The sequence below is a fragment of the Guyanagaster necrorhizus genome (genome assembly GCF_019112545.1).
Source record: "Guyanagaster necrorhizus MCA 3950 unplaced genomic scaffold BT62scaffold_17, whole genome shotgun sequence".
Classification (NCBI taxonomy): Eukaryota; Fungi; Basidiomycota; class Agaricomycetes; order Agaricales; family Physalacriaceae; genus Guyanagaster; species Guyanagaster necrorhizus.
The window spans coordinates 1,076,334-1,098,614 of NW_025064896.1; the positions used below are offsets into that span (position 1 = coordinate 1,076,334).

General features: G+C 48.0%; 9 protein-coding genes across 9 annotated transcripts; 6 read left to right on the top strand and 3 right to left on the bottom strand.

The window, feature by feature from the left end:
* Window positions 1-686: 686 nt before the first annotated feature.
* Window positions 687-2,761, bottom strand: BT62DRAFT_921111 (uncharacterized protein; the record flags this gene model as incomplete). The annotated part of the gene is made up of 4 exons (XM_043184271.1): window positions 687-2,174; window positions 2,224-2,330; window positions 2,380-2,681; window positions 2,730-2,761. The coding sequence occupies 4 exons, from the start codon at window positions 2,759-2,761 to the stop codon at window positions 687-689; spliced, it is 1,929 nt and encodes a 642-aa protein (XP_043038369.1).
* Window positions 2,762-3,748: 987 nt separating this feature from the next.
* BT62DRAFT_1007895 (POXA3b laccase small subunit) lies at window positions 3,749-4,461 on the top strand (the record flags this gene model as incomplete). Its single annotated transcript, XM_043177399.1, has 4 exons — window positions 3,749-3,899; window positions 3,951-4,128; window positions 4,188-4,334; window positions 4,392-4,461. The coding sequence occupies 4 exons, from the start codon at window positions 3,749-3,751 to the stop codon at window positions 4,459-4,461; spliced, it is 546 nt and encodes a 181-aa protein (XP_043038370.1).
* Window positions 4,462-4,585: 124 nt separating this feature from the next.
* BT62DRAFT_899243 (DUF1295-domain-containing protein) lies at window positions 4,586-5,704 on the bottom strand (the record flags this gene model as incomplete). Its single annotated transcript, XM_043183360.1, has 6 exons — window positions 4,586-4,625; window positions 4,679-4,755; window positions 4,804-5,174; window positions 5,227-5,311; window positions 5,366-5,598; window positions 5,647-5,704. The coding sequence occupies 6 exons, from the start codon at window positions 5,702-5,704 to the stop codon at window positions 4,586-4,588; spliced, it is 864 nt and encodes a 287-aa protein (XP_043038371.1).
* Window positions 5,705-6,540: 836 nt separating this feature from the next.
* On the top strand, window positions 6,541-9,198 carry BT62DRAFT_933918 (uncharacterized protein). The gene is made up of 7 exons (XM_043186637.1): window positions 6,541-6,667; window positions 6,726-6,781; window positions 6,849-7,123; window positions 7,175-7,460; window positions 7,510-7,617; window positions 7,841-8,418; window positions 8,471-9,198. The coding sequence occupies exons 3-7, from the start codon at window positions 6,906-6,908 to the stop codon at window positions 8,925-8,927; spliced, it is 1,647 nt and encodes a 548-aa protein (XP_043038372.1). The 5' UTR covers window positions 6,541-6,667; window positions 6,726-6,781; window positions 6,849-6,905; the 3' UTR covers window positions 8,928-9,198.
* A 528-nt stretch (window positions 9,199-9,726) lies between these two features.
* BT62DRAFT_933919 (uncharacterized protein) lies at window positions 9,727-11,119 on the top strand. The gene is made up of 3 exons (XM_043186638.1): window positions 9,727-9,833; window positions 9,889-9,948; window positions 10,004-11,119. Coding segments are annotated over exons 1-3 (909 nt in total). The 5' UTR covers window positions 9,727-9,831; the 3' UTR covers window positions 10,851-11,119.
* Window positions 11,120-14,535: 3,416 nt separating this feature from the next.
* On the top strand, window positions 14,536-16,619 carry BT62DRAFT_899462 (cytochrome P450; the record flags this gene model as incomplete). The annotated part of the gene is made up of 12 exons (XM_043183367.1): window positions 14,536-14,722; window positions 14,780-15,104; window positions 15,167-15,315; window positions 15,365-15,480; window positions 15,535-15,637; window positions 15,691-15,704; window positions 15,752-15,941; window positions 15,992-16,073; window positions 16,127-16,243; window positions 16,305-16,315; window positions 16,378-16,495; window positions 16,544-16,619. 12 exons carry the CDS (start codon window positions 14,536-14,538, stop codon window positions 16,617-16,619), a joined length of 1,488 nt encoding a protein of 495 aa, XP_043038374.1.
* Window positions 16,620-17,335: 716 nt separating this feature from the next.
* BT62DRAFT_921116 (glutaredoxin) lies at window positions 17,336-17,802 on the top strand (the record flags this gene model as incomplete). Its single annotated transcript, XM_043184272.1, has 4 exons — window positions 17,336-17,359; window positions 17,414-17,529; window positions 17,583-17,668; window positions 17,723-17,802. 4 exons carry the CDS (start codon window positions 17,336-17,338, stop codon window positions 17,800-17,802), a joined length of 306 nt encoding a protein of 101 aa, XP_043038375.1.
* Window positions 17,803-17,881: 79 nt separating this feature from the next.
* BT62DRAFT_933922 (uncharacterized protein) lies at window positions 17,882-19,605 on the top strand. The gene is made up of 3 exons (XM_043186639.1): window positions 17,882-17,972; window positions 18,025-18,889; window positions 18,945-19,605. The coding sequence occupies exons 1-3, from the start codon at window positions 17,904-17,906 to the stop codon at window positions 19,364-19,366; spliced, it is 1,356 nt and encodes a 451-aa protein (XP_043038376.1). The 5' UTR covers window positions 17,882-17,903; the 3' UTR covers window positions 19,367-19,605.
* BT62DRAFT_951933 (DHS-like NAD/FAD-binding domain-containing protein) lies at window positions 19,458-21,414 on the bottom strand. Its single transcript, XM_043188211.1, has 3 exons — window positions 21,242-21,414; window positions 21,055-21,188; window positions 19,458-20,978 (listed from the first exon to the last, which is right to left on the bottom strand). Exons 1-3 carry the CDS (start codon window positions 21,381-21,383, stop codon window positions 19,593-19,595), a joined length of 1,662 nt encoding a protein of 553 aa, XP_043038377.1. The 5' UTR covers window positions 21,384-21,414; the 3' UTR covers window positions 19,458-19,592.
* Window positions 21,415-22,281: the final 867 nt, after the last annotated feature.

Sequence of the window (22,281 nt, forward strand, 5' to 3'; positions counted from 1 at the left end):
ACTTTGATGCATCATAGCCAACACCTTCGTATTAAGTGTAAGATCGGTGTAAGTAATATAAGAATAGACACCTACGCATTCTGCAAAAGCTGAAGTGACTAGATAAGTTGGTAGTCACGCAAAAATGGGCGATGTAGAAGTTACGGGAGAGTTATCTTATCTCTCCGAAGAAAATTAAAATTGATTTGAAAGGCTCCGCTAAAGTAGGGACATGGCACGGCACGGCAGGCAAGCAGGACGGGTAGGCAGATAAGCACATGAAGCCGAGGACACGGAATGCTGGAGACTAAACAGATTACCTGGCCAAGTACCAAGTATATAAAACCTGTAATAACGAACTAGGCTTCCCCCATCCCCCAAGGTCCTCATGCAACTGCTCGGACGACGAAGAGTTTTGGCGCTACTCTTTTGCGCCATCTCACAAAAGCCTAAGCAACAGTGTCTTTAGGCTCGAGCACAAGTCCAGCGCCGATTGAGCAGAAGGAGGGTATGGTCAGCAAAAGAATAAGTATGTTGGAGAGTCCAGCAAAAGCGTACTGGCAGGAATTTATAGCAATTACTCGAGGCGAAATTACATAGGACGTTACAAACAACGGCTGTTCAGAGCTGCTTGATTCTAAAGACAGATGCGAGCGAATACTGAAAGGCATAATCGAACTAGCTTTGTCGCCTGCTAAAAGTGCTCATTAGTCACTATCTGATTCCTCCAAGAAATCATCTTTTGAAAATAAGTTGAAACCGGTAAAAGCCAAAGGAAAAGCGCCTTCAGGCTCGAACACAGGCTTGTCATCGGTTGGCAAATGGAGCAGCAGTTCATCAGCAAAGGAGTGAGACTGTTCAAGTGTCAGTGAATATTCGACAGCAGGTTCCGAGTCTTGAGAATCGCGAGCAAGAACGTGATGAGAGTCCAAACTTTCGATAGTGATAAGTAAAGGAGGCAACTGGCATGCAGTGTCGTGTGGAGTGTTATCGAGAAGGTAGAGAGGAGCATTCGTAGGCGGATGATCGGAAGTACGCGGGGATCCATCCACCTTAGGATTTCGTGAGGAGCAAGCAGGAGCATTGGATGAAACATATTGGGCCGTATGAAGGATGTCTCTGGTCATGTTATAATGAGGCGAAACACCAGGCGCTTTTTTTGTGGTGATAGTGTCTTGTCTATTAGGAAAGTTAAGTGAAGGGTGCTCGATAATGGGAGATCGCGACTGTGAACTATAGATGACAGGAATCGGTTCTTCAATGCACTGATCAGCGTCAGGGATCGCCGAAGACGTTGTCTCATAGAGAGAGTAGTCATCAGGGTCCTCGGGATTAGCGTGGTCCTTCACAATAAGTCGTGAATGATGCTCGGAGGTAGAGCCGTCAAAAAAAGAATCATAGTTGAATGAAGGTTGAAGGTCATTTCTCTCTTCACGGACTACAGGTGAACGCACTGAATTGTTGAAATAGTTGTCAGAGGAAGCAAAATGGGCAGACGATGGATTTGATTCGGGATGCAGCAGAGAGGGCGAAAAGTTTTGGTGTAAGTAAGAAGGGATATCATGAGTGTACTGGTCTTCAAAATCATGATTATTGTCGTCTTCGGAAAAATGAAAGTCGTCAGACTGATCATCGTGGTCTACAATAGGAGGAGGAATGTTATCTGAGGAATGGCTGCTCGCAACGGGAATCCCTTCAGAGGAAGAAACTGGCGAATAAGCAATTAGCCTGACTCGGCGCCTCTGATGACCCAGAGCTGGAGGTCGGGGATGCTCTGCCAAGGCTGACGTATTATCCATGTCCTGCACGGGAGTACTGGGAGCAGATTTCAGCCCGAGTATGACTCCCATGGCTGTCCAAGGATCATCATAGTCAAAGATGTTTCCTGAAAACGACGTTTGGAGTGAAGATGTGACAGGAAGTGTCTCAAGGGAAGAGGTTGAGTCATTGGGGATGGGTATATGCGACTTTCTCTGCGAAGGAGCCGAACTGGGGAAAAGCTTGCTGCTTATGCTCGAGGTCGTGTGAGAACCAAGATGATGGGGTTGAATGAACGGGTCGTCCAGTTCGTCATCGTACTCGTTGCCGTCTGAATTATGATATATGTCCCGAAGGGGGCTGTGGCACAATCGCTCATGTTGGGATCCAAACGACAGCTCCTCATCCTTCTCTGGCGACCGTTCTGATTTGACCCTCTAAGCGAGCGTCAGGGTTTCACTCCAATATTGCCATAGGAAAACTCACCTTGGACGAAGACGTATCCGAGGTCCGTTTTCGCTTCTTGTAGGTGGATAACCCAGCCAGGTCCGGTAGGGAGAGAATCTGATTCATGGCAGCTCGCAAAAATATAGCTAAGCTAAACTGAGTGACAAGCAGTGGGAGAAAGTGCGGGGAGCGTACGCTCTGATGTATCTAGGGCCTCAGGGACTTTTGAACTGCTGCTCGCGAAGCTGGGACCATCTCGTTTGAATTTTGGAGGCTTGCTCGGACTGGGAATGTAACCTTGAGGTGACAAGGTCGAGTTCTGCTTTGAATGTGCCAGCGAGATGGTGGGCTGGGGCTGATTCCTCGATATTCGAGAAGTGATGGAGCGGCGTGACTGCTGAGGAAGGCCCTTGGACAAGAGATTCAGGCGTTGGCGACCGAAGAATCGTTTCTGTTGGCGACCTGCTTCATCTCTGGAGCGGACCTTGGCAGCATTTCTGACGAAAAAGTTTGGAAAAGAAAACGAAGAGTAGACGACGACACACATTTTGCCTCCCATATAGTTAGCACCAGCCATCTTGATTCTTGAACCCTTCCCGGCGTCATGCAGCAGTCACTTGGCGTACAAATAAGTAAGAAAGCAAACAAAAATAAATTCTCAGATCAAGCTGAGTCCTGAAAAATTGAGATATGTGGCGTACATTAGCAACACACACGGAATCCCCTAGTAAAAGGCGAGGGGATTGTCTTCTTGAGTGTTGCTAAGCCACTATTCAGTCATAGCGTAAAATTAGATCAGATTTTGACAGTTTTGTATTTTGCTCAGCTCACTGGGCCACCGATTTCCAATTATGTCCTCACACTTACTCGCCAGCCCGTCCGGCTCGTAGAGCTCTCATATTCGAACCTTCAAAAATCATCTGTTGTATTCATGATCACCCTCTGCAGGAGGACGGGAAAATCAACAAACACAAGAACTTGAATTATTACCGAATTAAAATTGGCCCACAGAGTTACCCCTTCGGAGTCCCATGGACTAGTAAGCGGTTGCGATTTTTCTGTGAGACTCGCACGGAAGCGAAAGGCGGGGGAGAAGACAATATGACCACATCTTGCTAAGGGCTTGGTGTGGGATTCAATTGGGAATTAGGAGTAAATTCATATTCCTGACACACCCTGTCTGCTCACCTTCGTTCAAAGCAAACCGCTGTTTCCAGCAACGTAACTTGAATGGCGACCTACCACGATGCAAGTGAATAGAGAGAGGAGCAAAACGGCCCTGTCATGGTTCTCATGGTTCTCATTCCCATGCGTGGTGAGTGCGAACCTTCCAAATTGAGCCCTATCGACTCTCATGCGACAATCACCTCAACCTCCGGCTATCGCAAACCAGGAGCATCCCACCTAAATCCAGTATACCCAACGACACGGACGCGGGCAAGCCAAAACTGCTCTTCTCAAGTTTAAACTAGCGCGGAAAACCGCTCGTTTGGACGTTCCCATCGGTAGTGAATGTTCTTTAAATGCTCAGTGAAAGGTCCAGAGGTTGGGAAAAGGTCTCATAATGTTTTTCGCATCCCTCCTCAGTCTCGTCGTTGCATCGACCGCCCTGGCATCCCCTCTCCAGGGTCGCCAGGCTAACAATACCAACGTAGCCATAAATCAGGTCGTTGATGCTCTCGATGAAAGTACCCACATCAACATTCCCAACATCAGTATAGGCCAATATCCATCTAGAGATGCCTTAGCTGACTCTGAATATTTAGTCACCCTTCAAGCTTCGCACCAAGCTAACGATACCACCGTTGGAGAACAGATCAACGACCTTGTCACCGTCTTCCAGGTCGCAGCGGAGGACCTAAGCAACATCCCCGTCAGCGCGGGCTCTACGACTGTAATGCCTACGAACGATGATATCAGTATCACATTCGCGACCATTCTGTCGTAGGTCCAACTTTACTTCCAGTGGTTAGGCATTTGCTCATCTCAGCATCATGATACAGACAAGTCGCTTCGGGCCTCTCTGGTTTGACAAATGTGACAGTCCCCTCCAGGGTGTCGATGTTCGCGGAACTCGATCCCCAGGTCGCTGCTGCTACTTCGACATTGAACACCACGCTTCCGAACTCAGTCGAACTTGTTCACATCATGTGAGTGCTGGGTCGTAACGATGGAAGTGGAGAACTCACCCGCATTGTGTTGTACAGGATGCTGGACGCGCGACAGTTTTTCATCGCAGAAGGCTTCACTCAGACGATAGCTGCTCTTGGGTTCTGATACCTAGCCTTTTAAATTCGTAGGGCAGTATGGCACTCTTTGATTCAGTTTTGATTCAGAATGCGGAATTGTCTCTTATCAGCGGAAGTACAAAACAAACACTGTGGAAGACGTTGTATATCCATTAGGCTTCCTTGTACCAAGGCCAGAAGACAGGAACAGAGCTGGTCAAGGAGAATTAGACACATCAAATCCATGGTTTGAATGCTAAACCTACTTCTTGTATTCTTTCCATTGGGAATCGTCTCCCCAGCGCTTCTGAGCTTGACGTTCGAGAGGTGGTACACCAGAAAGCTGATTCCATTTAGCGTTTATCGGGCGAGGAACAACAGGTGCACGTACCTTTCGAAGGAGGAAATACGTCATCGCTGGACTGAGCGAAGCCAAAAGGATTGTGCCCCTAGGGAAATATGGGGTTCGTAGCGCCGAGGAAGACAGCGCCCAGATGCCTGTCCAGATACCGAGTTCACCGAGATAATTGGGATGTCTGCTGATGCTCCATAAGCCGCCTGTAATGAACTTCTCGTCATGTTGTTTGCTATTCTTCTTGTGTCGCCAAGAAGATTTTTGGTAGTCTGCTATCACTTCGAATAGGAAAGACCCGGCAATGAGACCAAGTGCGGCGTAGTCTTGCATCCTGAGCGCCGGGTGAAGGTGTGATGGAAGGGTGTTGCACAGATAAACAGGCAGTCCGGTGAGGAAGACCCAAGAGGCTATGTGCAATGTCTTTGGCTATGAATCAAGGCGGGGAAGAAATGGCTGCACCTTGACCGAACCAGTAGCAACTGAACACCCCTGGCTTGCGCTTGATTTCGTCGAATCTAGAATCTCCGCCAGCTTTGATCGCCCTCTGAAATTGAGCGGGTTAGTGATCAATGACGGAAACATAGAAACGAAACCTCACAGAAACCAAGAAGATACCCATTCGTGACGCCCATATTCCAACGGCTGCGCTGAGGATAAGCTGTCGAGGAGCAAAGGATGACAAGGCTGGCAGGTGTGTCGACAGGCCATCCCAGAACTTGGCCTTCAGTGCCGGGTAATAGAGCGAGATATATGTCGTTGATAGAAATCCGAGAGAACCCCCCAAGTCAAAGTATGTCTCGTTCTGCTGGGGTACAAAGGCCAAGGCAAATACTAGTAACTGATAAGTGTTTGCTGATACGCTAGTAAGGATAAACGTACAAGTTTGCAATGCATACGCACTAGCAAGCGAGGGAAGCAGACGAGAGAATACTGCCATGTTGGTGGTGCGTGGATGAGGTAGGAGGGATCGGATCAGGTCAATTAATGATGTGACGTCGGTGACCACATTTCCTTCAACACCGGGATTCGATGAGACACGAAACGGACAAATATTGAAATAAAATGATGACGCCGGTATCTCGATTGCCCCGTTTTCCTGTCACATGCTTTACGCGTGATCGCGTATGTCGACACGCCATCGTTGCTGCTGATCGAAAATTTGAATATTTGAATCCCTGAGATTTAGTGATAGAGGGTTAGTCGATCAGGTTTTCGATTTGAATGATACAAATTGCTTTGCTCGGCCTTCGGACTTTTTGCAACGTTTCTCACATATTTTGTGTCAATGATACCATCAGTTCAGACGATTCATATGATACTAGGAGATATCTGGCGCTAACCACAAGTTGTGTCCAAGCATAAATAATACTTTTGGCCCGCAGACGACTGCCCGGAAAAATAGTAAAGAACAATCATACAAAGACAGCTTAACGTCTTCATCGATGATCACTGGATGAACCCAACAGGATGCGGTGCTACGCCGAGGCATCCAAAGTATCAGAAGCAAATGATGAACTGCGATATTAACGGAAGAAGGTGGCTGAACCCTTGCAAGAGGTAAAACACGGTACAACCCTGGACTATCTCCCCGGTGGCGAAACGAACAAGGCCGTCAGAGTAACCCGAAATGGCGTTTCGTTTGCTGGTACGAACGTCTGCATGGATGTTCAACCGCGGCAGGGCTTGGCCGCTACTTACCGAAAAGGAATTTTGTCGGAGTTTGAATAATAAACTCTTCGGAAATTGGGGGCAAGAGATATCTCACCCCCTACTCATCGTCGCTGGCAGCGAACTCGACGTTATCCCTTTCTTCATATCGGAAAATTACTTGTATTTTCTCCTAATAATATTTTGAAAGGATTATTTGGAGGCCAGGAGGCCGAATATCCGTATCTGCAAGGTCCGTTTGACCATTTCTATTTTATTTTGTGGTATGTTTATCCATATCGGCGGTGTAGGGAACGTCACACTCCGGTTTTGAATATCTGCTTTTTACTTTGACGTCCAGCAGGAGGCGTCCAGATCGAGAATTATATACTGTTCGTCTATGATTTCGACTTTGTCCTTGCATACGCTGAGGGGCGGCTGCTATGCCTTCCTTTGTTCCGTAACGTGAACAGTCCAGCTGGTCGGAGTGTATGGATAATCCTCAGCATTACCAGCCTTTGTCCCACGCCCTGCACCTCCCCGTAGGTGCCCAAGCCCCCGCTGCGTATACACAGACAGGCTATAATTCCAAGCTACGACATGACGACGACGACGACGACGACGACGACGAGGTCGTGGCCCAGCAACTCAACCGGTCAGAAGAAACCCAAGCAAGTAGCACGTCGAGTCCAGTTATGAAGACAACGAGGTGAGCTATATGATACTGTCGATTCCAAGAGTCCCTTTCATGTTTCTATAGTGCACCGACACAGCAGCAGGATGAACCAATCATACATCAATACGAACCGGAGCAAAAGCGAAGGCCAGGTCGGCCGCGCGGGTCCAAGAATCGACGCAACCGCTCCAGCCAACCGCCGAGCAAACCAGTGACTCAGTATTCCCATCCGCCTTTACACCCTAATGGCCCCGGAACGGCACCACCCCAACATCCAGACGTGAATGCCCAGAACCAGCAATACTACGAATTCCAATGGCGCGTCTTGAATCTGTGTGCAGAGTTCTACAATGCCGCGGAAGAACTGGTGGTTCGTAGGATATGCCCTTCAAAGTCATCTTCTGAAAGAGTGTACACAGAAAGGCGCGAACCCATTGGTTGTTGCCCAGTGCTATCATTCCTCGCCAGGAAACAAGGTCGATCCCTTGGTCATGCTGAACGAGGCCAAGCGTATTTGCGATACTCTAGTACGTGTTTCTCTCTAGAGGCCGGTACGAGAAGATGAAAAGTAGCGCTGCGGATCGCTCTTGTTTTTCGTTAATTTTTTTAAGGCTTAAGACGGGTACGAACCCTGGCTCTCATGCCTGATAAAAGAACGGGAAGCATGATGCTCAGTAAAGTTCCATCTCCTCGTACTGGTCTCTCGAAGTGTATCTACTTTGAATGGCACTCGTTCTAACGATATTATAGCTAGCGAACCCATCTCGCCTCATAACAACACCACCACCACCCATGTATCCAGTTATACCGACTCTGTACCAGCCTCCTCAACCCACTGTGCCACCAGCTGGAATAGCGACCACGTCTAATGTCGCTCCGGCTGCCGTCATAAACCAGCCTCAGTCATTCGTTGTGTCTATGGGCGGACCCCAGTATCCTATGTATGCTCCGCCGCCTGGTCAATACCCTGCAGCTCCCTACTATCAATACCCACCTTACGTGCCAGGCCCGCAATACTACGGCGCACCTCCGCCTCCGCCTCCGCCCCCGCCTCCGCCTCAGCAGCCCCTGCCTCAGCCACCTCAGCAACAGCAGCTGCAACAGCAACAACCACAGCAGCAACCACAGCAACAGCAACAGCAGACAGCAGCAGTGCCAACCCCTACAGTCTCAACAACAATGCCGGGGGTTGGTGGCAATCAAGGAGCATGGTCAGACGAAGAAACTGAAAGATTAAAGGCCCTTGCAGAGGAAAGCAAGTCACAAAATAGTACGGGAGAAATGGAATGGGACTGGGTGGTAAGTCGATTTGGGCATGATCGTACACGGTACGTGTTGAATCCGTATCTTGATGTTTATTTGATGCGATCCCCTCTTCAGGCATCAAATTCTGATCAAAGCTACTCAGCTTGGTCTAAAAGAGAGCAGCACACGAGCCGTAAATTCACGGGGGGTAAAACGGCGCCGAGAGACGGACGGTGAGACTGCGAGTCCGCCCGTTCCTGCCGAGACGACGTCTCCTACATCTGCCAATCCGGCCAATACGAACCCGTCACCGTCTGCCAGCCATGGACAGTCAACTCCTGGGGCATCGCCGTCGATGCAGAATCAGCCCAAACCTTCCGCATCTACGTCTAAAGTGTCATTGCCGTGGCCGATGCCTACAGTGGCCGTCAACACACCTTCGCCTGTGGTGACCTCGTCGTCTCATGATCGTCCGTATTACCGCCCACGGCCGACGGACACATCTTCCAAGCCTCTTATGGGACCCCCAGTACAGCATCAATATATGTATCAGCCTAATGGGAACACGAGTTCGGTGATGAATGGCAAGTAGTTTTGGAAAACGGTCATGGTTTTAGCTTTATGTCCTAACGAGTTGTTCACTTCATTGTGTTTTCTACTTTGAACGCTACAGGTATTTATACCGTATTCCTTTCTGTCGTCTTTTTGTTAGTCCTGCTTGTATAGGTTATGTATACGTCTTGTACTACGTACGATACGTGGCCACGGTTAAAAATTCCTTCTCTGTAGCTTCTCTTGGACTTTCTGTCGTCATTGGTGTAATGCTACCTTGTATTTCATAAACGCATGCTATTCATTCACGGATCATTTCAAAGGTTGCCGGTTACCAGCGTGGAATTTCCAAGGTTTTTCCCTACCACCAAAGAGCCGTCGACTTCGATCACCGAGCAATATTCTCTGCTGTATTCCAGCAAAAGTTTCGAGCACTGCCACTGAATCATCATCTTTGCTAGTCAACAGGATCAGCTAGGTCAGAAATTCTGAGAATCATCGGCGCGTCTTTCTCGAGACAGGTACTCGTATTCACATACTACTACTACATCGCCTCCATATCAATCATGCAGTAAAGCGTCCGATCCCTCCATCTCTGTCGGAAGTACCGCTTTCCTGGATCCCAAAATCATGGTCCAGCTGTTCCTCGAGGTTCAAACTTGTCCGAGGTGATGGGTCATCACTATCATAATGTCACTGGAATGAATATGGACAACATGTAAATCAAGTAGAAGGAAGCATCACTGATCAGCTGCGACCAATCATACATGAAAAGGGCATCTGTGGCTCTTCGCATGGGATATAAAGGCTGTTGCCTTATCAGAGAGCCCTGCACTGCCCGTAGTTTCTGTCCCTTAAAGTTGTTCATTGTACGAATTAGCGCGACTTAACACCATCTGCCCATCAATTCTCTCGTCTCGTCCCTCTAGTCAAGGTGAATATATATGTACGCTATCTCATCGCTTCGTCGCTGCATTGGGCAACCATTGACATTCTCCCAGGCCAGTCATAGCGCACATACGAAAGCGTAGTCAAGATTCTGGCTCTTCAGGTGAAGCAAAGTAAGTTTCTCTATTTTTCCATGCTGATAATTATGATTCATTATGATTTATTAAGTGAACGTCCACCCGTTCATGTATTATCTAAATCCAGGTCCAAGTCATTTCTACGGCGCTTGTCAGACGCTTTTAGTCCATCTTCTGCCGATTCTTCTTCGGACGCTTCACCCGTCCTCGCCCAACGACGAAGAGAAGAGGCTCTTCGGGAAAGAGGGCTTTTACCACCTCTGACGGTAGCAAGTTCACCGGAATCTCCGCCATCAAGCTCAGAATGGGATGCTACGGCGCTCATTGCAGAAGTTCGCATGGCGAGTGAGAATGCATCATCTCAGCAAGGCCCTACAGCTGCTGAACTTGTCAAGAAGCAGTGGGAGCAATCAAAAAGCGAGGCTGGACCGTCAAAACCTCACCAGAGCCGATTCATTGAGCACATCTCAGTCCAAGATGATTTTCCACCTCAAAGTCGTCCCTCGCCACCCGATGTGTCGATCCAAAGGTCCAGTACAAAGCGACTATCGAGTTCTTCCTCTTCCGTGTCCCCTAGGAAACCTCGACCTCTTGGGCCTCGAAATCGTAGCGATACGAGGTCATCATCATCGTCCTTTCCACCGCCCCTGCCCAAGGGAGCAAGTCCGCCCGTGGCATTTGTCGCCCGCTCTGCGCCTCCAACTCCAGTTCATCTCTCTCTGTCCCAGCGACGCAATAAAGATTTACCTCCTATAGGTGTTGATTGGGAGCGTCGGGCATCTGTGCCTATTGATCCTGTCCCGGATCCTGTATCTCGTATAAGGAAACCGATTCAGGTCACTATACATAGTCGCGCAAGCCTCGCGATCGAGGCTGATCAGATAACGGATATCGAGAGTCGAAGAGTTGCAGAGATGGCGTTTTTGGATCCATTGTAAAGAGATCGCATTCATGTTCATTGTATTAGTAAATGGACATGAAATGAAGGCCTAGGACGTCCAAGTATTCTAGCGTACCACGGGGGTTTCAAAAATCATATCTACAGTATGAAATACTCCCAGATTTTCCGCTCACTTCCACGGTGCTGCATTCATCAGACCTTGTATCGCGCCAAGCCTGATCCAAGTAATTCTGAGAAGCTATACCTTATACCCTCCAATAGCAGATTGTCGCTGTGTATTCCAAAGTTCCGAACCATAACTGATCCGGTTCCACATTATCCGTCAGCCCAAGGGAACAGAAATAAGACCTGGGTAAAAACGAATCATTCGCAGCTCTGAGCCTGGCGGATACCCCGCGGGTTTCATTGATCTTGAACTAGGATGAGTAGCATTATTGGCGAAGGTAGGACAAGGGCCGCCACACGACGCATATAACCCATGGCCTGGCCTTGGGTATGGGTCCATGGATGAGATTTGAACGATATAAACAATGAGTTGCCTTAATACTAAGAATCTAGTTACGCCACTTAGCCATAATAGAAGAGTATGTCGGGATGATACTCATTGCCTCTTAGAATGAGGTTCTAGCTCTCCACGACCCATCAGTTCTATCAGAATGTGAACAGGAGGAGGTTCTGGAACTTCGTAAGACTGAAAGTTCTTTCCCTCCTTGCATCGGTGCTGATCATCACAGGCGGCGAAGGGAAGTCGCTAAATTCTGAATACCTTACTCTGGTGAGATCATTGATGATCGTCACGGTATCAAATCCTTTCTGAAACTCAACGAACGGCCGGTGCTTACTCCATGGATGGCCCCAGAGTGCACGATGCCTTGTTATGTACCACATACGAGGTACACATATAACCTTTGCTGTTTCATCTGGACGGTGATTGTTATAACAATGTTCCTGGACCAGGTTGCTTCCTCACTTTCAAGTTTTTCGTTTTTGCGATCTTTTTGATGTGGAATCAGGACCGCCGCATGAATGCGGCAATAATTACTTAACTAGTAGGTCTTGCGCCCCAGAGAATATGCTTGATAGGGAATTGAGACTGGGAAGCGCATCTCTCAGGCAAATTACAAAACACGCGGGCCAACAAAAGTGAGACAAATGGATGAAGACACGGTTTGGCACCGTAAAATCATCCGAATTGAAATCAAGCGACAGTGAGCGCATTCGGATACAACGCCAAGGAACAATTGCAGTTCCATCTCCAAGACGTGACTTGCATTTTGCCTCAACCTTCAGCAGTTAGGGTGGCCGCCAGCAACCAAGTGAATCTGTTTGATGACGACGTTGTGATATACACGGAACCCCGTTGTAATGACACGCACCCGCTACGGAGGACAGAGAAGTACACCACGGCCCACGACATCAAGCGGCCTTCTTATGAGCTGAAACTTAGCAGTGGGCTTAACCTGTCATGGCTAATCCTGGTTAATCAACAAAAATGCCAAAAAAAAAGAGGGAAATGGGAAGCACGGATGTTCGTTCCGCAGAGCCTATGGTAGCCGTTCCGAGCTCATAAATGAAAGGACGTATCTCCGAATGAAAGACTGTTTCGTTCTCATGCTTCCTTTACCGTATGCTGCAACGGTAACCGGGCTGTCATATCTAACAATGCGAGGCCGTTTTTCCCCCTTTGTCGAATATTGCGGTGAAGATGGGGGAACTAAGATCATTTCCTGGTTGTCAAAGCTAGGAAAATGGCCGGTCTACAACCAATAACAAAACAATACTCAACGCTTGCGAAGAAAAGTCAGTCCTCCGAGTGCATCAAGAAAGGGGGGTAATTAAACACCTTGGCTCGTCTTTTCCAAGTATCTGGTGCCATCTACACCCAGCGTTCACCTCAGAGACCCAACATTTGTTGAAGAAATTGCGGAGATAGCCAAGGACTTGTCACAATGGCGACCTTATACAGTACGCGTGCCCAAACGAGTAGGGTTACGTAATAGCACGTGCTGGGATTCAAGCACGCTGTGGTGTCAACGAAGAGTCGGAAGACGAACCTCCAACCCTAACGACCACGACATTCTGACAAGATTTTCCGTCGACGTGGTTGCTGAATTATTCGCCTCTCTTTACCTCATTATTGCTCAGATATGACTTCGCTGGTGATGTTCAATCTAGGCTAACAAGTGAGTATTGTCTTATTTTTCAATAATGAGTGTCGACGTCAGCGTTGATAGATGCTCGTGAAAACAAAATACGTTCGCTATGAAGAATGGAGTATACATTCAGGCAAAGGTGACTAGCAACTCGGATGTAGTTTCCAAATATATCTGTACATGAGGCATGGTATGTACGTTATGGAACGTCTTCATCCAGACACTGTTAACACAAAATGTCGGTCCTGCTTCTGTAGCGTATGGCCTCGACCCACGCTCTTCAAGGCTTGCAGGCTGTCGATACTACGAATTCCTGCCGTCATTACCTTATCAATCATCTCACGCTGGCCACCATCTCCGGATACACTATCTTCGCGTGAACGTTTACCCTTTGCTGGTCACACCCTTTGCTTGTTGTGTCCTTTAGGTCGAGAAATTTGTCCACAACTACTGGTCATGGCATGTGGAAGGGAAAAGGGTGATCTCCGAGATTTGAGAAGCACTCTTGACGATTCTTTATGCTCGTGACTGCTTTAGAGGAGGGGTATACAGCTCCTTCGTGGATGAGGAGCCGCAACAACGCCACGGAAGCGCTCCCTCCCGGTAATCCGGTATCGAAGCCTACGTTGCCGATCATCTTTGGACACCGGTACCTGGAGATCCTCAGCGCGAGCCTCGCCAACCTTCGCTAATCCATCGTGTACTTACCCCAGGCCCTCTTATCTACACTTTTAGACCTGCTAAATGCAGTCTTCACTACTTTAAGGCATATACGGAGCCGTCCTTTCCCAATGCCAAGGTTTGCGCAGGGCACGTTGATGGGCACGAGGTTTTCCTTGGACAGCGGTGCCGTCCATTCGCATGGCTTGAATACTTTCCCCAAATATTCCGGCCTTTCAAGTGACTTCAAACATTGAAGTCAAAGCTGATTTAAGGATAGAAGGTTTCGCCAATATTAGCAACCGCCACCGGATCCGACTGACGGGACGGCGCCGTCTACATTTTTTCGGTTTCCCATCCGTTCCACCCTTCTCAACAGTTCTTAACACGTTCATTCGTAGATGGAATCTCACTTACTCGGTAAGTTCAGCATCCAGTGGTATCATTGTTAATATTAAAATCTGCCTCAGCTGTCTCATTCACGTGAGAACAGACATGAGGAGGGTTTATTGTGGCAGATGCCGATTCAGAAATTGTATCCTAATCGACCGCAAGTCTCATCTAACACGAATGAGAAGGTAAAAGACGGATCCGATAGGTCTATCCTCGGGATCCGTTCAATTTTACCTAGCCTCCAGGAAGCCGCTATGCTTCTGTTCATTCCACGCCTAAATCCTATCTGACTCGCCTAAGGACCGGCAATGTAAACTATACCAGTACGGGAATCGGCCATTTCCAATTCACCAGTTTTTAATTTCCTTTCGCCAGCTTTGCAGATTTGGACGGCCCTGATTACCCGGTCCGAGAAGCACAATAGATGTCCATTATTTCGCTCCCCCCGGAACCGTGATATAAGTCTGACCCAGCCCTTCCCGTCTTCCATTTCACTTCTCTCCCCCCCGGGAGGTCATGTCTTTTCTCTGCTTTTTGGACTTCTTTCTCTTCGTTGCTGGTATTTACTTCGTTCGACGTCTCCTCTCTAAACGACGTTCTCCACTACCGCCTGGTCCTCGTGGTTATCCTATCATCGGCAATGTTCTCGACATGCCTACAGACCGCCCTTGGCTCACCTTCACTCGATGGGGTGAAATCTGGGGTATGTCGCACAAGTCTCTTTCACACGAATGACTAGTGACATAATTCGACGCGCCAGGCGACGTGTGCTCCGTTTCTATGTTCAGGCGAACATTTATCGTGCTCAACTCTCACCGGGCAGCATACGCGCTTCTCGATAAACGAAGCGTCATATATTCTGAAAGACCCAAGTTGGTCATGGCAGGAGACCTGATGGGTTGGAACGACATCATAGGCCTAGCTCCCTACGGCGAAACTTTCAGGGCCCACAGAAAACTCCTGCATTCAGTTCTTGGCAGCAAGTCCGCGATTCGAACGTTCTACCCTATGGAAGAACAGGAGGCACAGAGTCTGATGAAACGCTTGCTGGATTCCCCCGAAAGGTTGCACTCACATATATCTCAGTACGTCGCGGAATCTTTCTTGCCGGCCGTGAATAAGAAAAACGTTGATGATCTGCTTTCAGGGACGTCGCAGCCTTAGTATTACGTATTACTTATGGTTATGAAGTTGAAAAGGAAGAGGACGATATGGTCGCGCTGGTGAATCGTGCCATGGAGGAACTGTCGATTGCTTCAACGCCTGGACAGTTTCTAGTCGATATTATCCCACTATGTCCGTCGCCTTTAATCTCGATGCTATGTTTCTAACCTTCATGTCATAGTGCGCCATGTCCCAGAATGGTTTCCTGGAGCAGGATTTCGGCTCAAAGCGAAACAATGGGCACAAGATCTGCGCAACATGATAAATATACCCTATGAGATGGTTAAGCGGCAGGCAGTTCGTACCTGATACCCTTCCTGGCATGTTTCTGACACGCGTGCGTTTTCGCAGGCCAGAGGTGAGGCGCCGGACTGCTTCGTGTCCAATCTCCTTCAAGAGGGTGGATCTGTTCCCGAACATGACTTGAAGTGGGCAGCTGGAGCTATCTATGCAGGTACGTTCCTATTTTCAAATAACTGCGATCAGCCACTAACGCCACACTCTCAGCGGGGGCCGATACGGTAGGTTCGAGATGGAATGATGGGATTGCTTGCGCTAATTCCTTCAGACTGTCGCAGTGCTGGACACATTCTTTCTTCTCATGATGCTCTATCCGGATGTTCAAAAGAAGGCCCAAAGCGAGTTGGATTCGGTACTTGGTGGGGATAGGCTGCCTACATTTGACGATCGAGATGTTCTACCGTATGTGAATGCTCTATGTAAAGAGCTAGTTCGATTTTATCCTGTAGCTCCCATTGGTTCGTGGTTTGACAATAGCGCCCGTATTCCACTGACTAATTCTCGATAGCTATTCCACACGCGACGCTGGAAGACGATGTGTTTGAAGGGCATTTCATTCCGAAGGGATCGGTTGTTTTCCCTAACATATGGTAAGTTGGCATCTTATGTATATTCATCCATTTCGTAACGTCGCTTTTCTTAGGGCAATGGCACACGATCCTGAGGTTTACAAAGATCCGGACACATTCAACCCTGGACGCTTCCTTGGTCCCACTCCTGAACAAGATCCACGGGAAATCTGCTTTGGATTTGGCAGACGGTATGTCACAAAGATTGATATCAATAACGATTTATTCATTGACAAATGGTGTGTTTTCCAGGAGCTGTCCAGGTACGGCAAATGGGGGTATTTTCCGGGGAATCTATTTTTGACGCTTCTCTTTCCTCTGTTAGGACGTCTCCTTGCGCAAGCCACGACGTACATCGTGTGTGCCATGGCCCTTTCTACCTTCAATATTTCTAAGGTCAAGGGAGATGAACCTGTGTTCAATCCTTCGAATGGGAGTGTCAGGTATGTTGGCATCTTCAGTGTGAACAATTAACTCATTACACGAGGCAGCCATCCTGCCCCATTCAAATGTAACATCACGCCGCGATCGATGAGAGCAGTTGAACTCATCACTCGGCACGAATAATGTTTATGCCCCCATGCCTGCCCACCGATGTCTATTTGTTACGCCTTTTCTACTTTGTTCTTCTCTTGATGTCAGTCACGGTTCTTTTTTTTTTGCGACGAGATGAATTATAGATCACTTACGAATGCGCCTACGATTTACGACATACCCTACGCATTCTAAAAATTGGTGACGTTTAGTTACCTTTGTTATTTGTTCATTACTGTGTTTATATAGTTGGCTATACCCTTCTTCGTTGTATGAATTAGTACCTTTGTTTGCTCTTTTTACACCTGAGAACTCTCGGAGATGCAATGGGTGACGGAACTTGATCTTGGTTTGGATTTTGGATTCCCTAGTGTTGTCATGTGGATGCAAAGTATGAGATATGTGTTCTGAACTTGGATGAATTCTTGATTATTTCTGAGGAAGGTGACTTACGGAAGACTGGCATCTCCTGCATAATTAAACCATTATAATGATCCTATATTTATGCTCTCGAAAATAAAGTTCGAAGCTGATATATTCTCTTCCAACACGTTTCTAACAGCAGGACGAACGGAGGCCCGAAAGCGATGACGTCATTACATCGGGGAATCACGTGCATTATCCATCATCGGGATGCCAAATCAATAACGCCATTGAGTGCACCTTTAAAGCCAGCGTCGATGCTTTCCCGTCTTTCAGCAATTTCCCGCTATTTCACCTCCTCTGCTGCTGTACAGAACTCTTCCAACATGTCCATCAAGAATTTTGTTGAAGTTTGTCGTTCATCTGGAAGGGAAGGGGACCTATTTGACATGTTTTTCTTATAGGATACCATCACTTCGCACAAGATAACCGTATTTTCCAAGTCCTACTGTCCTTACTGTCGGCGTGCAAAGACCTTACTCAAGGACGGGTATCCCGACGTGGATATTGGTGTTGTTGAGTGCGCTTTTCAGCAAATCTAGTTTGTGATGACATTTCTTATTTTGTTGTTAGGCTTGATGAACGCGATGACGGAAGCGACATCCAAGAATACCTTCGCCAGAAGACTGGACAGGGTACAGTTCCCAATATATTCATCAGTGAGTTTGCTTTTTTCATTCTCATCTGAGTGTACACAATGACCTTGTCGACAGATCAGCAGCATATTGGTGGATGCGATGATACAATTAAACTGCAGAGCTCGGGACAGCTGGCCGGTTTGATTGCTGCATGAGGGACGAATTTGTATCGTAATCATTACAGCTAGAATTTATTATTTGGTCACCAGTCGCAGGCGGCAACATCCGTTCCTGCTTACCTTTATCCTGACTACCGATGAGCCATTTCAAAACATCTCAACTACCGAAACTCGATGGGTCCTGCAGCGACCTCCCATACAAAAAGGTAAGCAGGGTTTGGCCTTCATTCTCCAAAGCTCGCTGATTGTCTATGACAGAGTTCGATAACCTTCCTGAATTCGCCAACTGAACCCGATTTTCCATGGATTTCACCCGAACTTACGGACAATATCATCGATTTTCTGTCCTCTGATCCTCTCAGTCTTAAGCGCACAAGTCTCGTTTGCAGACTCTGGCTTCCCAGGAGTCGATTTCATTTATTTTCCACTGTGCGCTTGGAGCTAATCAAACTAAGGAGAATCAACAAGTTCTTGCAGCTTATTTCATCGTCCCACTGTACGATTCATATTGGTACTCTCGTCATTTCAGCGCGGATTTTACCTCTGGAATGGACGTCGGAGTATCCTGATGTCGCTGCTAGCGTACATTCAATTCTGACCGTCCCTGGTCTCTGTAGGGCTCTATCTCACGCAAGCTCATTGGTTCTTGACCACTTCGATACCACCAAGACATGCCTGTCATTCTCCTTCGGAATCGAAGCCATCTCTCGAACCTTCACAAACGTTCAATCCATAACATTCAAGCGCATCCGATTCAAAAACAGCGCCCACATGATGTACTGCGCCCAATCCTTCCCGTCGGCGACGAAATGGACCTGCTCCAAGGTCACGTTCGTTGATGGTGATGACACCACCGATCATCTTCGCGGTTGTGGTGTGGATTCAGTGGTACAAACAAGCGCATTGCATACTGTGGTGCTAGACGATGTCCCGGGTTGCGTATATGAGTGGTTCTTTCTGCATGAGCATGATGAGAAAACCATGTGCATGGACACGCTTTCAGCGACTCTGGTCGCTGACGATAGGCTTCCTTTTTTACGGGGGATGCTTCTATCACAGATTGGGTCCCGCCTGACCGTGTTGGAGATTTCCTTCCTTGATCAGTACATTTCCAGGCAATCAGGTATGGCCGATCCTCTTCGTTTCGTTTTTTCCTCTGATGAAGCTATGCCATCTAGACTTTGCACCATCATCTCAGAATCTTCCCGACTTCTCTCGCCTCACCCAGCTACGGAGTCTGAGGTTGTGTGACATCTCTATAGATATAGTGCCTGGGGCGTACCGAAAGGCCATCCCGCGTCTGCTCTCGCAAATACGGTCCCCTCTGTTGGAAGAAGTGTACTTTGAGTGTACCACATTTGCTCTTCCGCATCGACCGACGGGAGGGAAGAAGTATTTGGCCAACAGATCCTGGATACATAATTTCCTGGATTGGGATCTTCTCGCGGTGGTTCTAGCGCGGAATCAGTTTGGTGATTTGAGGAAGCTGTGTTTTGTGTGTCCGTCGTATTATGGGGCGAGGTTCGTGAGGCTGGTGTGTAGAAAGTTGGAGGACTGTCCGTGTTGCGGAGTTGTTTCGGTTATTGAATCCGGGGCGTGAGTTTCATGGGCTTCGGGTGTAAAGTTGTTGCCTCACGCTGTGCATTGAGGATCCATGGTGTGCTGAAAAGTGATAGTATGAAAACTGCTTTGAACAAGATGTGCAGGATTGTTTAAAATTATGGTTGCCAAAATGTGTACACTAGAAGTGAGTTAATGTAGATATAAATTAATGAATAGATACATGTACAGTACAAACTGCTGTCCATACTACCCTCTGTCCGTACTTAACTAACTATCCCTGCCAGCTGCTGACCACCAGGGTCTGGTGACGGGTGAAGGGCTGCCGAAGATATACTCGGCTGCACTGAGTCAGGTTCGAATGTTGCGCGAGGCAGAACAGATGTCCGACTAAAGGCCAACTGCTCTTCATAGTCCCGTTTCTTGCGAGAGGCAGAAACCCGCGCGGCCTTCACACCACGGGAAGCAGGAGTTGGCGAATATGGCTCCTCAGAATCGTGTTTAGCATGACGAGGCGGTGTCTGTGCTGGCGTGGAAAGACCGAACGGGAAGAATTCTCGTGTTGATGATGACATTGGTGGGACGCAATGCGGACGTGGCGGAATACGTATGATGTTCTTCTTAATAGGCGTCACGGGTGTAGGTAGTATCAATGAACTGGGTTTCCGCAGAGGAGTCGACTTGGGAGTCGGTGGTTTTGCTGTTTTTCGCCGTTTCGTCAGTGTCGATGGCTCAGATTCAGCTTTCCGCTTCTTCGATGGAGTTTTTGGACTCGCTAGCTTCTCTTCCTTCCTCCTCTTGCTCGCTTCTTTCGCTTGAACCTCCCTATCCAGCTCCTCCTGCACTAATTCAGCAAATTCTTGCGCGTCGCCCTGTATCCAGGTATCAAACACGCCTTCCCATTCTCGTGTTGGCACCGGAAAATCTAGATTCAGGTATATCGACTTGAATGTTGGCTCTTCCTCGGTGCTTGGTATTGGACTTGATTGCCGACAACGAACTGCCTTGGAAAACTCCCGCACCATCCTCTTCGTCCCCGGTACCCTGAGACTGGTTCCAACAACAAGTAACAAGTCCGCGCCGCTACGACCTTTTCCCTTTGAAGATCCTACTAAATCTCTCCGGACCACCTCGCCCACGCCTTCACCGTCTTTGTGTGCCTCGTTATACAGCACGACACTCGGACGAAGCTTGCCAATTCCACGAGATCGTTTTCCGATGACCTCTCGTGTTCGTTCCAAAGCTGTACATTCTGGACAATGCGGAGGGACCCCAGCAAGAAGCGAAGTCACGTAGTCATCAAGAGGGAAGGAGTGGTTGCATATTTGACAATGGATCATCTGCAGAGTTCCGTGAAGAGGAATGCACCTTGGCGTCTCCCTGGGTGGAGTCAGAAGGCGTGAGTTACATGGCTCTTCGACATGCGATGGTTTATACGCGGATTTCGCCCTCTTCTCCTCGAATTCGGGAACTCCGAAGGAAAGGCCGCATTTAGTCTCGATGGCGTCGATGTTTTGCGTGTATACACGTAGTAATTTTCCTGTATCGTCGAGAGATTGTAGCAGCCTATGAAATGGTGTGGGTTCCGCAGCCTTGGAAAGCTCAGACAACCGGGCGATCATTTGGCAGAAGAGAGATGTAGTGTGTTCAGACTGTAGAGACCTCGTTAAACTGAGAAGAAAATTGGGTCCACATGGGTGACATGCGTTTCCCTGGTCGATTACGCACCTTGAAGACAGAGGCATCAAACAGATCCTTCCCTGACACCATTGAGTCCCGTGGATGATCTCGTTTCAAAGACTGGAATAACCCGCCGGGAGAGCGAAAATCGGGAATTCCTGCCTGTACAGAAATCCCTGCGCCTTCATAGGGGTGTTACAATGGTACTAGACACTGAAAGACGGACGAATCTCACCACTAATAACTATTATCCGCCTGGCCTTCAAAATTGCTTTTACTGCATTCGCAAGTTGCGTTCTAGGATCCCAAGATTCCGTAAGAAACGACGGAACGGCTGGTATAGACGCAGAATCCTCCAGAGGGAGGAATAGTGTCATTCCAGACACAGATGAATACCGAGACAAGAAGTAAAGTGGCGATTGGGCCGGCGTGCCAGCGACAAGTTAAATTAGATTTTTCAAAATAAATGAAAACTCCCAAAATAGAAGGTTGTCCCCTGACTACCCTCACACCGTAACTCCCATCTTGTTTCTCAGTACCTTGTTGCTGGACAACACGTTTCAGCAGAAGATAGTAAAGGCGTGGCTTTACACGAGGATCCATCGGTATTCTGCTCAGAACAACAGTGCACTCTTGAAATCTTCACTTCAGCGCTTTACGTTTTCTTCGGCCGCCTTGGATAAATACTTGGGAGTTCAGACTGAGGCAGACTGTGAGTAAATAGGTTTTGGCCGTTTCCGGGCCCCAAGGACTGATGAGTATCTATACCTTTGTCAGGGTTACTGTATGAAGTTTTTGCTGCTCGTCATCGTTTGCGGAATGGTTTCTAAATTCTGCAACAACGCAGCGACGGGCCGTTATTGTCTATCCTGTTCCCTTGCGACACAATATTCTATTCTCCCGAATACTGGCTATGGTTCTATCGGGCCTTTTCATGCACGATTGCCGGTATGCGGCAGTCTATTACCATCTTTTCTCAATTTCCCAGCAGTTCGGAGTCTTAGGTACAGCGAGTCGAGTCTTGTCGAGCTTTGACAAAAGAACCTGCTCCACAATTGCTTCTTATCAGTAGTATGGCGACTACTGTTACCGTTCTTTGACTTTTGCAGCGTTTAGGATGACAAAAACCTCTCGCGAGTTCATAGGCACGTCTGTCGCTCCTGAAAGAGTCAACGGGACGGGCGCTCTGAGCTGCCTTAGCCACGTTGTTGTTATTCAGATCCTACTAAGAGGTTACCGATTTATCAGTTGTTGCATTTCACCTCGAGGAGAACA

What these genes read in the sequence shown, in the direction of transcription:
- BT62DRAFT_933922 (XM_043186639.1), top strand. Translation starts at nt 17,904, where the DNA reads ATGAGCCATTTCAAAACATCTCAACTACCGAAACTCGATGGGTCCTGC. An exon ending in GCGACCTCCCATACAAAAAG is followed by an intron (nt 17,973 to 18,024) that starts GTAAGCAGGGTT and finishes TGTCTATGACAG; the next exon opens with AGTTCGATAACCTTCCTGAA. An exon ending in GTACATTTCCAGGCAATCAG is followed by an intron (nt 18,890 to 18,944) that starts GTATGGCCGATC and finishes TATGCCATCTAG; the next exon opens with ACTTTGCACCATCATCTCAG.
- BT62DRAFT_933919 (XM_043186638.1), top strand. An exon ending in GGCTCTTCAGGTGAAGCAAA is followed by an intron (nt 9,949 to 10,003) that starts GTAAGTTTCTCT and finishes TGATTTATTAAG; the next exon opens with TGAACGTCCACCCGTTCATG.
- BT62DRAFT_933918 (XM_043186637.1), top strand. Translation starts at nt 6,906, where the DNA reads ATGGATAATCCTCAGCATTACCAGCCTTTGTCCCACGCCCTGCACCTC. An exon ending in ATGCCGCGGAAGAACTGGTG is followed by an intron (nt 7,461 to 7,509) that starts GTTCGTAGGATA and finishes GAGTGTACACAG; the next exon opens with AAAGGCGCGAACCCATTGGT. An exon ending in AGCGTATTTGCGATACTCTA is followed by an intron (nt 7,618 to 7,840) that starts GTACGTGTTTCT and finishes ACGATATTATAG; the next exon opens with CTAGCGAACCCATCTCGCCT.
- BT62DRAFT_951933 (XM_043188211.1), bottom strand. Translation starts at nt 21,383, where the DNA reads ATGACACTATTCCTCCCTCTGGAGGATTCTGCGTCTATACCAGCCGTT. An exon ending in GCGGATAATAGTTATTAGTG is followed by an intron (nt 21,189 to 21,241) that starts GTGAGATTCGTC and finishes ACCCCTATGAAG; the next exon opens with GCGCAGGGATTTCTGTACAG. An exon ending in TTGATGCCTCTGTCTTCAAG is followed by an intron (nt 20,979 to 21,054) that starts GTGCGTAATCGA and finishes AGGTCTCTACAG; the next exon opens with TCTGAACACACTACATCTCT.